Raw genomic sequence first — 14,084 nt, forward strand, 5'->3', positions numbered from 1 at the left:
TCAAATGTAGTCTCATAATCTGACCTTCACTTAATGTTCTTATGTAAAGTGTTTATGTGTGTAAACTTATTTCAGCACTGCCTCCCTGAAGCTCATGAGATGACCTACAAGAATTTGCGTATTTCGTTAATTCCGGCGTTTTTTCCTTTTTTCTCAGTTAATTGATTTCTTGATAAACAATAGGCGTTTGTCCTTTACGTGCTTGTTGAAGACAACACTGAATTCGCCATGAATGTTTTAACGCGCACTTGTGCCCTACGCCCTACACGCCTCCTACGTCTCTTTCTTCTGATTTTCTCCCCTTAAAAAAAGAGACCTAATCACTTAAAAATCAGTATCCCAGAATCACTTGGCCTCAAGCGAAAGCAAGACCACAAAACAGTGTGTGAGGAGTAATGGGTAGCTAATGTTAATATGTTAGCTAGAATACACGCTCCATACAGTGGACCTGACCGAAAAAATAGGGGAAGTACTCTTCTAGTTGTTTGGTACACATTAAGAAAACTTCCCTGGGCATTTAAGACAACAAGGAGAATGTGCACTGAATGTGGAGTGCAATTTGACGCCACATAATTGAAAATCATTCGATTGCAAGAGATTTTACACAACATTCCACGCAAAAGAAGATTAAAAAATGTTACTAAGGCTCGGTCTAATTTTTTTTTTTTTCGTGGACAACGACCTCACGGTTATCTGTTTGAGAGGCATTAATATCTAGAACGTATTGCAATGTGGATATTCACTCACCAAATCGGGCAAAGGAATGATTGGTCTGGAGCCGCGGTAAAGATGTCCGGTTGATATCCTGGTTCAGCCATCGTTAATTTTGCGGCCAAAACAAACGGAAGATCGCAGTATCCTCTGGTGTGTTACTGTGAAATGCAAATCGCAGCAATATAGTCCTCGAGGTTGGGCGATAATTGCGAATTGCTATACGAGAACCTCTTTCTGTTGATAGACCACATGGCAAGAATTAGCAGGGGGCCGTCAGTTAATAAGTAATTGCCGTTTACAGTATAGTCCCAATCACTTGATTTCTGGCCAAAATCGATTTTTATAGAATAAAATTTGATTCAAATGTACACTTTATGAACAGAGATATACCGTTTCCCCATTTTTCCCACCATTTGCTCTCAACTCCCGATAACGTCGAGCCTTGCTGAATTTCCGTTTTGTGGTTCGAGTTCTCTCGGAATAGCCAATCGAACGAACCCGGACGAAGAATCATAGAAAGTCAAGGTGATGAGAAGAGTTCCATTTCCATTTTTTTATTTGCCAGAGAAAATGCAACTTTAAATAGATTGCACATATATAGTTGTAAAAAGTTAAAGGATTTGAAGTAACATTTGCTACTCAAATTAAAGGAGAATAACTTGTTCGATGTTCAAGCTGCTTGCACATTTCTCTCAACATTGAATGAAATCCACCCCTACATTAGTTTCACAATCGAACTTGAGAAAAAGGGGAAACATTCTTTCCTAGGAATGGAAATCATCAGAAATATCACCCGGTTAGACAGAAAGGTTTACATAAAACCAACCAATACTGGGCTGCTTCTGCACTACCATAGCCACATTATATGAAGTACAAACATTTTCTGTTAAAAACAATGCTGAACCGTGGTTGTAATCTTTCTTCAAACTTGCAACTTTTTCATAAATATTATGCGAACCCCTAAAGGAGATATTCACACGTTTGTATTATCCAGAGCCCCTCATACAAAACACCATCAGGGTTTTCATTGAAATGAAGGTGACGGGGAGCACACGCCCCCCGCAACAAGCAGGTGAAATTCCCGTTAGAATACCCCTGCCCTTCAAAGATCAGAGATCAGCTTACAAACTTCGCGAGCAACTTAGTGATCTTAGCCGAAAGATAAATACCGAAGTGCATCCTGTCTTTACAAGCCGCAAGATCAAAGATGAACTTAAAACGAACCTAAACCTCCAATTGTCAACCTGAGCAAAACGTTGTATATTCCTTTCGGTGTGATCTGTGTGATGCAGGCTTCACAAGCCGACACTTATATATCAACGTGTCGAGAAGTATAAACGATCGGTAATCGGCAATCATGTGAGAGAACAACATGGAATTGAGCAAACATGTGAAATCGCAAAGAGAATTTAGGGTCCTGAGGAAGTGCTCGAACAAGTTCGATTGCTTGATTTTTCAAAGGTTTTTTTATTCGGGACCTTAAGCCAAAATTAAACAAAAAAAGTGATTATATCCGTGCGAAGTAAATACTTATAGATTCTACCTTCATTCCACTGTTTCAGAAATTGTATATATGCGGAAATTTTATTCACGAAATCTAACTTGAAAATGACCGTGGAGCGGTCGAAACGTCTTTCTTATTTTTTATCGCTCGTTTTTATAACTTAACTTCTTTTTCCTTGCGGAAAAGCTCAAAAGAAACCGTATGGGCTCATTACAATGAGCTTTTTCCTTAAATTACGACTACAAATGAAATAAAAGAGTGGCGGAATCAGAGTGAATCGTGTATTAACATGAAAAAGCAAGCAGAATAAGACACATTTGACATACAAAAAGAAGCAAAGATAAATATATTTAACAAGAGACACAATGGCAGCACTTTGTATGCTTTGATTAAAGGGGAACTGAAGGCAAAAATTATTATAAAGCATTCTTTATTTACACTTTAGACCAATTTTTCAAAAGAAAAGTTGTGAGAAACACACAGGAACTGATTTTGTTAACTTTGTTTATTATCCGACCGGTTTCGTCTAATCAAACGTACAGGCCGTAGGTAGAGTCCAAATTGGCATTCCGAGGAATTTTTGGAGTCCAATTATTTCCAAATTGGACAAGCATGTATTCCTGTTACCTATTAATTATATAGCATCCAAAGAACATCGTCAAGCTCGTGTTCGGGAATCTCCTCAAGGACAAGCTTTCTCAATTCGCTTCGCTCAGCGCGCCACAGGTCAAACACTTTAACCCAATTTTTTTTGCTTCTTTGAGTATTCTTATTCTGATTATTCTCCCTCATCTCGCGATATTCAGTAGCATTTATCTCTGGAAACCTAGCTGAAGACTCCTTTCTACACTCTGAGTCGTCAGAAGTCGGGAAATTCTGCCATTATCAACACAAAACAGGGTCTGCCTAATGTGCGAGCCATGCGAACCATGCGAATTTCGCATTTAAGTCTAAGCACCCATTTCAAATAGCGCTGATAAATAGTTATTAAGTCTAAGTACCCATTTTAAAACGGTTAGCTTTCAATAACTGTGTGACTCGCATGTTGAGTCGCATTCATGGCTTGCGTGGCTCGCAGCCATGACTCGCATGGCTCGCCCCTAATGGCTCGCGTGACTCGCATGGCACGCACATTAGTAAAAACCCTGCGAGCGGTGGTCACTCGCTGATGTTTGAAAGCAGTGATAACAGCTGCAACCTTATTGACCAATATTCGTTTCATTTATTTGATTGGTTGAATGGTTGATGAAAAGTATCCAGGGTTATCCAGGGTCGCTTTCCATTTGATAGAACTGACCAGACAAACCAGGCTTTTGGGAGGACTAACTCTACGACGCCTTTACAGAAACACACTTCCACGATAATGTAGAAGGATGCCAGGGATTATCATGCAAGTGTTATTTCAAATTGTTGCATTTGTTTTGCGAAGCTGATGGGCCTGGTCGGCCAGTTCTGACAAAAGGAAAGCGTCCCAGATTTTCCTCGCATTGAACGGTTTCTTCAAAGCTGAAGTAAACGTTTCAGCAAAAACTATCCAATTTATTTTAAATTTGGACGGTTGGCAAAAATTAATAAAAAATAGATGTGATGGCAATATTGGATTTTGATGCAGCTATATAATTAATGATCAATAACTGGACAGAGGCATGACAAAATGGAAAAATGAATAGTGAAATTCAACACATTCGGGCCGTTTAAACGAGAGAAAATAAGCCGCGGCTTACTCTGGCCGCGACGTACGAGTATAAACTCCCAGGACAGGATCAGCCGCGGCTTAAGAAAGCAGTGAACGTAGATTTTGTACCATTTATACGGGGTGTTCGCGGCTTACATATTTTCTCTCGTATAAACGGCATGCAAATATGGCAATAGCGCGCTCAATATATGTCGTGCGTACTCAACGTATATCCTGCGATATACGTAATGATATGTGTTGCGGACAAAAAGTGGTAGTTTTTCCAGCTTTTTTCTCGAATAAACGTAGAAAAGTAATCACTTTATCAATGAGGGGCATGCGTGTAGGAGTGAATTTAAGTTATGAGGGAAATGTTAACATAATTTCTGATATTATCTTGTTCGGCGGGCTGCATACTTGCCTGTCAGTAGTGTTGTTGTTGTTTACATTTGATTCTAAAACGGATTTTAATTGACTCGATCACGTACTTAGGTGACTTAGATTTTATCATCTTGGGAACCCCTTATAAGTTTGTGCATGTTGTAATTTGGTTTTAATCACAGGCGGATCCAGACAAATTTCAACGTTTTACAGAACACGGTCAGATTTTTGAAAAATAAATATCTTTATAAAAATACAAGTAAATTTTCCAAGCCGTTAACATTGAAACCCGGCCAATATCCTTTCCGAAAGACTCAAAAGCCCAAGGAATGGCACTTTAAAGGAGTACAGTCCAAAAGGTTCTTCCCAGGTAACATACGTGCCTGAACCCCCAGAGACTCGCAATTTTCGCCGCTCCTGTTATAGGAAATCTCTGCCCGTTTTACCATTTTTCCTGGACCCGCGCCTGGTGATTAATGTTGGAATAATTACACTAAAAACGCGCCGTTTTTGTGCCGAGTGTTGAATAGTGTGCAAGGTACTACCTGGAGATAGGAAGAATGATATTAATGATGTTGTGTTGCAAATAAGGAAACTAAGTTTGTTGTTATTGTATTGGAAGGCTGAAAAGAAAAAGCAAAAAGCGCTGCTGTTGGGGCTTTGTAGACGGTAGAATGAACAATACATTGATTGCCAGTTAATGTAATGCATTTAAAACAAGGGCGGATATAGGGGAGGGTGCAGGGGGAGTGCTCCCCCCTCTTGACATGACCGGATGCCGAGGCCTTCCTCACGTTGCTCGGGATTTCCAAAACTTTGCTTAAAAGGTGCTTTAAAATGTTCAAAGTTGCTTTCTCTAACGAAAGTTGGTTAAAAGTTGCTTTAAAAAATCCAATTTGTAGAACCAAAGAACAAAAACAAAATAAAATCTCATAATGCAAATAGTTGCTCGAAACGGGAAAAGTTGCTCGAAATACGAAAATTTGACAAATAACTTGCGAAAAGCCCAACTTGGGGCTTTCTAATAGAATTGGTACTATCAATTATTAGTGCAGCCCCTCCCGCACTTAAGACACTCAAAATGTTGTTATTAAAGCACGAATTAAGTCAGAATGTTAACTTATTAAAACCTATTAAATGACATTGAGGATGTTGACTTATTAAACACTGAGAATGATAACTAATTGAACACTGAGAACGTTAACTTATTAAACATTGAGAATGCTTGTACTTTGGAAGTAACAATTTTAAGTAAAAAAAAACATTGAGGATGTTGACTTATTAAACACTGAAAATGATTACTAATTTACCATCGAGAACGTTAACGTGTTAAACATCGAGAATGGGCGTACCTTGAAAATAACAAATTTAAGTTAACTTATTAAGTTTACGCTGTAAATTTACGACGTAAATTTACGACGTAAAATTACATAGAAATTGAACTTTGTACTCTTGCATTTGAACGGCGTAATGTTACGTGACTATAATTTTACGTTGCGTTATTAGGACGTGAATTAGGTTGCCTATGAAAATTACGTCGTAATTTTACGAATTGATATTTACTACTTGTATTCCCGGCACGTCCAGGTGACGGTAACAAACTTTTAATAGGAAGCGCAAAGATCACGACGTAACATTTACGGCGTAATCTTTTCTACTGTAATATGACCCCCTGGACTTGCCAAAGGTGTCTGTACGTCCAAAATGTGCTCAAAGTGTTTTGAGCAGTAATGAACGCCATATTTATGGTACTCTATAGACAAAAAACTATTGCTAATTTTTCAACTATATATATTCCCGGTGACTTAACATACGTCGATTCATTGGCGACAAAACTACAAAAGAAAACAAACATAAAACTGCAACAATAATAAATGATTCGCTGAAGCTCTCAAATTTTGCTCGAACATGAACACAAGGTGTTGGGTTGAAAATACGAGATAACAAATGCAAAGTTGATTGTAACAAATTAAGCTCAATTGCACCTTTGAATGAAAACGTTTGTTTAGCCAGGACTAAGCTTCTACGATATTCAATGATTTTAAAAAAGGAATGGCGTTTTCGCGGTCAGTAATAGTGTAAAATTCGGTGGAACGGCGCTGAAAAGAAGCATGAAAAACTCGATAAGAATAATGAGAAGGAATCAGATTTTAGATGGCGGTGTAACTTAATCCTTCAGGTCAATCAATTTACTCCAAAGTAAAACTCAGTCAGTGTCAAGTATTTCCTACAAACGCATAGTTACTATCTAATATATAGATTTAGCCAAGCCTAAAAGCGGAGCTCCCTGGTTATTTATTCTTACTGCCTGTATAGATTGACTAAAGTCTGATAATTTTCGAAGTGATTTATTCCGTGATTCTTTGGCAATAGTCTGTAAAAGCGGATTGCCGTGTAGTTCACATCTTTAACACTGTACGATCAAGTTACAAATCACTTGCACGCATTATAAGATGTCACACATGGGATAATCTTATTACGCTGCCTGTACGGTTTGTGAAAATAAAAGGTTTCGAATTGTCCGCGTTTTGATGTTTCCGGTTGCTGCTTTAACAATTAAATCATTTTCTTTGCTTTCTTCAATAGAAAAATTCATTGCCTAACTAATGACTTCCACGGTAAATTTTACGCTAAAAACCGATATTGCATGAATCACGAAGCGATGAGTGCGACATCGGTTTTTCCAGTGAAATTTACTTTGCAATTCACCAGTTTGGCAATAATTTTTTCTTGAACCAAATAAGTTTTAAAAAGAAAACAAGCATTAAGCACAACCTCAACGAGCGAATGGGCCATTTCCGAGTTGCTGTTTGTCTCTGTTTCGAAATGAGTCTTGGTGCTCAACTATTGTAAGGGAAATTAGTTTTATTTGCATAAGAATACGCAACTCATTTCCATTTCAATGGTTGTGCACCAGGACTCGCTTTGAAGCCGACGCATGTAGCAACTCGGAAATGGGTTATTGAAAAGTAAAAAAAAAGCCATTTCAGAGTCAACTGTCAATAGCCAGCAAATAGGAATCATGCTAAAATTAGAAGCCATGAAAATGACTTTGTCAGTTCAAGGTCAGAGAAAAGTTTTACTAATGTACTTTATTCCACTTTATCTCTGAAAACAAGATCATTCACATTTTGATGTATTTCATTGAAACACGCCAGGTTGGCTTGGTACAAGAATCGGCAAACTACGGCAATGCAAGCACGAAAGGACGAACTTCAAACTCGATCTGCTCCAACACTTAAATAATATTTGGGTGCTTTAAACAAAATTCTGAAAACACAAGCTACTGAGATTTCCCCCTAATTTTACGAGAACTCATTGCGAATACGCGTTTATAACATAAGGGCAAAATTTTCTTGTCACTGCCGAGGCACAAAGAAAACCAGTTGGGCAAACCGGCGGATTGAAAAAGCACTTGTTCGCTCGCATTTTAGAGGAAAACAAACAAACTAACAAATCAACTTTTTTGTTATGTCCAAAAGAATACAGATAATTGTTATTTAATTCCAGTTGACGATAAAAATTTGATTTTCATTCCGGAAAAAAGGAAGAACCGATTAAACCACCTTTTAAAAATACGCATCCACTTTAAGTAACGTATCCGTAAAAATAACAAACGGTTTAGTGCCCAAGGAAAGAATTTGTGTGGTAAGTATGAGCTATTACTGGAAATGTCGTTCTCTTTCGCCCAGTCCTTTCGTTTCTGTTCTACACATAGGTCCTCCAGGCATCATGTAACCTTTTCAGAGCTTCTAAAGATATGCCAAAAATTGCAATACAGAGAAAAAAGCGGCTATAAGCCAATTAAAAATAAACACTCAGCTTCAAGTTCTATATTTTAAAAAGGCGGACAAGGGAACCACACTTGTTGTCATGAATAAAAATGATAAAATACAAGAGGGCCAAGTCCAAATCAATGACCTAAATAACTACAAGCCTCTTGACAAACCCATAGTGAAAGAAACATACAAAAGTGTCACGCTTGATTTCAGAATTAAGCCATAACAACTATATCGATGACATGACTAAAAAAATAGGTCCGCAATGCGTACTTAGGGTCTTATGCTTAGTTTAACTCCATTCAGCCCTTACAGAATTTGGTATTGCGGTCTCACTTTTACCATGCGTGATTGGTTGAAAATTTGCCATAACAATGCAGCAGTGAAATGGGTTCCTTAAGTATGCTTCAAATTTCAGGACCTGTTCAGAATTTTACATCAATGACTTGCCGCTAAACTTTCTCTTATTGCCATTTGTACAGTTTAGACAACTCTTGCTGCACACTACATCATCTCTAAAATCAACTATTTACTAGTAACAGAAGCACTAGATTGGCTAAGAAACAAGCATGGCACTGTCATACATTCATATGATCTTATAAATGATCAAAAGAATGCTGAAGTTCAACTAGAATTCTAAGATGAATCATCACTAGATGAGGTGTTCAATGAACAAGTACCCTCAGAGCTTGGTGCAAATCCCCAAACTACTGGAAATCACAGTCCATCAGCAATAACAATGTATAAACAGCCAAGAGAAATATCTGATGACAAATAACGTCAATCAGTTACATGTAGATCATTACATAATAAAAAATGCAACCCAAAGCTTACAACTGGGTGCTTTCATGGACTAGAAATAAAATGAAAACCTCAACAGCCTGAAGTCACAATGTTGAACCTGTTTATTTGTTTATAACTGGAGGTGGTGGTGCTGGGAAAAGCCATTTGATTAAAACAATCTACCACACTGTAGTAAAAACCTATAGACATGCTCCAATGAATCCTGAGAATCCAACAGTGTTACTAGCAGCATCTACTGGAGTAGCAGTAATAAACATTGATGGTACACACAGCATTAGCAATACCTAAAAATACAGGTGATGATGTGGAGGAAAATCCAGGTCCTACAATATTTGATATCATTGATCCAACAACCACTGTGTCCGCTGACTCTAGTCAAGGAAATGAAGCAATCTTTGGTGTGAATGCTGGTAAGCAATGTGTAGCAATGTCACATACTGCTATGATATACCACTAAATACAAGATATTAGTTTGTGGACTAATTCTACTTTGAACAATATTTTGGTTATTGGTAATAATCTATACAGTTCTATAACATGTTCTGTGCAAACAAATGACTATTTGCTGTTAACTGATGTTCCAGACATGGTTTCAATATTTGATAAAGTGTATTCATTACAATATAGTGAGTCATTTACTCGAAGTTTGTTCATGACATCAAACATTGGTCGAAATATGTCTCTTAGAAATTCACTTCTAGAAGTATTTTCAAACTCTCAACGGAATTACAATTGTTGTTTGTTAACTAATGGCATTAAGAAACGGTCCAGATAAGAACGATAGCAACGAACATGTTGGAATTCAATTGGTATGCAAAAAGGTGCTAACTTTTCTATTGTCTGTACTTACTTCTGATTGGCTTAAACAGCAAAAGTTAACAAAACTTCATAAAGCAGTATTATATTCATCATTTTTTTTTCCAACCATCTTCCATCTTTCATCTGGTCTCAGTTTAAACGAATTCCACGGAAATCGTATGTGGGGAACTTGTAAAATTGTAAACGTTTCTTGGCTTTTGTTTTCAACTCTTGTGATTGGTCAAAATCTTTTAACACAAAAAAACACCCTTTCAAAGTGGGCTGTAAATGAATTTTATTGCGTTAACGGCCTTCCTGTAGGTTTATGCATTCTCTGTGTAAAAGTGATAACATTCCTATGTGGGGAAAGCCCCATTGCCGCATAACAAAGGAAGTTGCTATCTACCTTACACGGATCATTACTTAATACACTATAGTGTAATGAATACACTTTATCAAATATTGAAACCATGTCTGGATCAGTTAACAGCAAATAGTCATTTCTTCGCACAGAACATCTTATAGAACTGTATAGATTATTTCCAATAACCAAAATATTGTTCAAAGTAGAATTAGTCCACAAACTAATATCTTGTATTTGATGGCGTATATATAATAGCGGTAAGTGACATTGTTACACATTACTTTAGCAGCATTCACACCAAAGATTGTTTCACTTCCTTGACTAGAGTCAGCGGACACAGTGGTTGTTGGATCAATGATATCAAATATTGTAGGACCTGGATTTTCCTCCACATCATTTGCTTGCCTTATAAGCAATGGCATGTAAACATTGTAGCACATCATTTGGGTAAACCAAAACATTACCTCATTGAACACGACTTGTAATGTACAACAACTTGTTTTAATGTTGGCAAATAAAACACATTTAAGTAAAACATCATAAGCATCGTATTCCAAAATCGCCCCCGCACACGTGAAAATGCATCCTTGGCTTTCACAAAATTGTTGTGACAGCCGATCCTTGACCGGTATTGTTCGCCATGCTGGCGGCTAGTAGCAGACAACAAATACTATTCTTTGAGAGTGCAAAACTCTTATTCAATGCAAGTATTTTTTACAGTACAATAACTCTTTCAGGTTGGGGTGTAACCCAAACCGACATTTCAAGCCGATAAATACTGGTTTGTGATAGCTTGTGAGATACTTATGAGGTATGTGGTGCAACGCACACCGGATTTCAAGCCAAATGTGGGCTTTGCGAAAGCGTCTTAGCTTTAGTTCAATCCACACTAAACACAAGCCGAGTCTAGATATGTTGGCTTGCGTGAGTAAACAACTCCCGTATCGATATTGCCGAGGAAAGTCCACTCAGCGACGTCACCTGGATGAAATAACAAAGAACAAAGAAGCCAAGGAAAGTGTGGTTAATTTTCGAAATGAAAGATAGGAAACCAATCTGAAACAGCACGACAGATCAATTTTGAAACAGAAATAACTTACTTTGAACAATTACAACTAATTTACGACGGCAACCTCTTCAAAATTTTCCCAAACTGGGAAAACGACCGCAGATTTTTATACCAACGACGAACGCTAGAAGCAATGGCCGACACTTGAAAACAATGACTCGCAATTACTAGTACCCAGTCTACGAGCCGGACTGTCACGTGTGTTCTCGTCCTCAAAGTGACATACTGACAAGATCTGCCCCTGACTTAGGGGTCTGTATGCATGAGCATAAGACCCCAAAAATGGTTGTCTCAAACACCAAATCCACCGCGAATACCTGAATTCTATACCCTTACTAAAATCCACAAGCCTACTCTTGTAGGGAGACCAATAATCTCTGGTTGTAACGGGCCTACAGAAAGAATATCAGCATTTGTTGACACATTACTTCAGCCTATTTCCACATCACAAACGTCTTATCTAAAAGACTCCACATATTTTATCAACTTCATTGAAAAGACGAAGATGGGAAAACGAACTTTCCTTGTAACGATGGATGTAACAAGTCTATATACAAATATACCGCAAGAAGAGGCAATCACTACAGTATGCAATGCGTACGAAAATTTTCACAAAAATAACCCTCCAATTCCCTCTAACTATATCAAAGAAATGCTAAGACTTATGCTTAAAGAGAACTCTTTCCAATTCAACGGAAAGAACTATCTTCAAATTCACGGTACCGCTATGGGTAAAAAATGGCCGTTGCTTTCGCAAACATCTTTATGGCCGACATCGAGACAGAAATTCTTAGCAAACGCGTCATAAAACCACTGATTTGGAAACGATACATTGACGACATGTTTTCGTTGTGGGATGTCAGCAAACAGGATATAGACAAGTTCATCACACAAGCAAACTCACACCACCCTACAATAAAATTTACAGCTGAGATCTCGAACACTGAAGCCACATTTCTAGACACTGTTGTATACAAAGGCAAACGTTTTCAAAATCAATCCACTCTGGATGTAAAAACACGCTTCCAGCCAACTGAAACCTTTCAGTACACCCATTTTTCCTCCTGCCACCCACCAGGTGTCAAAAAAGGATTCGTGAAGGGCGAAGCCCTAAGACTCCTACGCACTAACTCTTCAAAAACAACTTTTGAAGAGAACATTAACAAATTTAAATCACGTCTCCTTGCTAGAGGTTATCCGAAACGTCTGATTGAGACACTTCTATCGGACATTAAATTTACAGAAAGGGAATCAGCGCTGAAACAAAAAAATGAAGACCCAAAGGATATCTTGCCCTTTGTGACACAGTATTATCCGGGAGTGCCACACCTTAAAAAAGTTTTATAAGAAAAATGACACTTGATACAAAATCAGCCTCCTCTACGGCAAATTTTCAAAGAGCCACCACTCATATCCTTCAAAAGAGGAAAATCTCTAAAGGACGTGCTTGTGAGAGCGAAACTTTAAAGAGGTCAAAGACCATAAAATACAATACAATAGCCTCATGTGAGAGTGGAACTTCAAAAACCGGAAATACGGTACAAAAATCTCAATTGTTAAGGAGTTGTGTAGGCCTGTCAATCCTTGCTACCTACTACAATAATCTGAGATGTGCTTAGTTTCCTTATTCCTAATTTTGGAACGGTCAGTTACGGTAAACACAGTATACGATAACCAGCCCCTCTCTCTTGGGGAAAATAGCCTAAAAGTACGAAGCAGACAGTCCACAAGCCTGAAAGAGGGCTTTTAGGGGACTCAATTTCTTGGACCAAAAAGATGGCCCGTTCAAATGCAATGTTTGTAGCACATAATGTGAACGTACCTAGCCAAGGTTATATAAATAATATTATTCTTATCTAATTGTACAATTTTTAGGAAATTCGTTCATGTATTTCAAGGCAACAGTGTCCTCAATTAACTCAAACTCGATGGACACTTATCAATGATGTTCGTACTGGCCCGTGGTGTTGCACTTTCTGTTTGGCTACGATTACATTGAATTCATCTATGCCTTCTTCATTTATTTCCTTTATTACATACACTCTTTATGCTTCCCGAGGGTTTTCCCTTACCAGAGCTTCGACTGTACCTGAAAACATGACGATTTAAGGTTACCCAACAAAGAAAATTAAGCCAAAAGCCTTTGAGAGACATTTCTAGGCTACTTGTAATGTAAAGAAAGACTCACGACAAACGAGATGTTTTTTCATCACCTAGAAGAATTTGATCTGGTCGGATATCTTAGCTGAAAATTTAAGTATCCAAAAATTTTTGGGTAGAAGTACCTTTTGATTTGTGGATGCTTCAGGGGATTTTGCTACTTCATCGTGTACACTCTCAATGATCAGTCGAACCCTATAACGTACGCGCGAGAAATTATACTCAGTTATTGTTAAACGGTTGGATCAGTGTCCACAAGGCTTGCACTTTCAACATCTGGAAATTGAATAATTCCTGGGGAATAACCCGGTCCTTTACGATTTTCTTGCATGCACGGCTCTCCTTTGGGTCTCCAGAGACAAAAATAGCCAGTCAAAACTGATGGGCCTGGACAATCTGCGAGCCATGCGAAATTCGCATTTAAGTATAAGCACCGATTTCAAATAGCGCTGATAAACAGTTATTAAGTCGAAGCACCCATTTTAAAACCGTTAGCTTTCAATAACTTTGTGACTCGCATGGCTCGCCATGTTGGCTCGCATGACTCGCAGCCATGGCTCACATTACTCGCAGTCATGGCTCACAGCCATGGCTCGCTGGCTCCGTTGTCCTAACCCAAAACTGATTCCTGCTATGGTAGCCGGTCATTCCAAGTTTTATAATTTACATCCAATTGAACTTATTTTCCTTTAATCAAGAAAAAAACTTGGAAAGGACTCCTGAGATTCTTTCTGACATTGACTTCAAGAACATTTAGAAGTGTCGGGAAATGGTGAAACCGTTTATTGTCTTGGACTTTCCCGACTGATTTTTCAGAAGCCTTCGATTGTGTTACT

At 38.1% G+C, this 14,084-nt stretch overlaps 1 protein-coding gene across 1 annotated transcript in view; it reads right to left on the bottom strand.

Annotated features, from left to right (window-relative positions):
- LOC137989242 (RING finger protein 151-like) overlaps positions 1 to 818 on the bottom strand; it is a 1,616-nt gene extending 798 nt beyond the window's left edge. Inside the window, exon 1 of the mRNA XM_068835083.1 lies at positions 748 to 818. Coding sequence (XP_068691184.1) covers positions 748 to 818 — 71 coding nt within the window. The remainder of the gene's footprint in view (positions 1 to 747) is intronic.
- Positions 819 to 14,084: the final 13,266 nt, after the last annotated feature.

The sequence above is a fragment of the Montipora foliosa genome, unplaced genomic scaffold (genome assembly GCF_036669935.1).
Source record: "Montipora foliosa isolate CH-2021 unplaced genomic scaffold, ASM3666993v2 scaffold_448, whole genome shotgun sequence".
NCBI classification, from domain to species: domain Eukaryota; kingdom Metazoa; phylum Cnidaria; class Anthozoa; order Scleractinia; family Acroporidae; genus Montipora; species Montipora foliosa.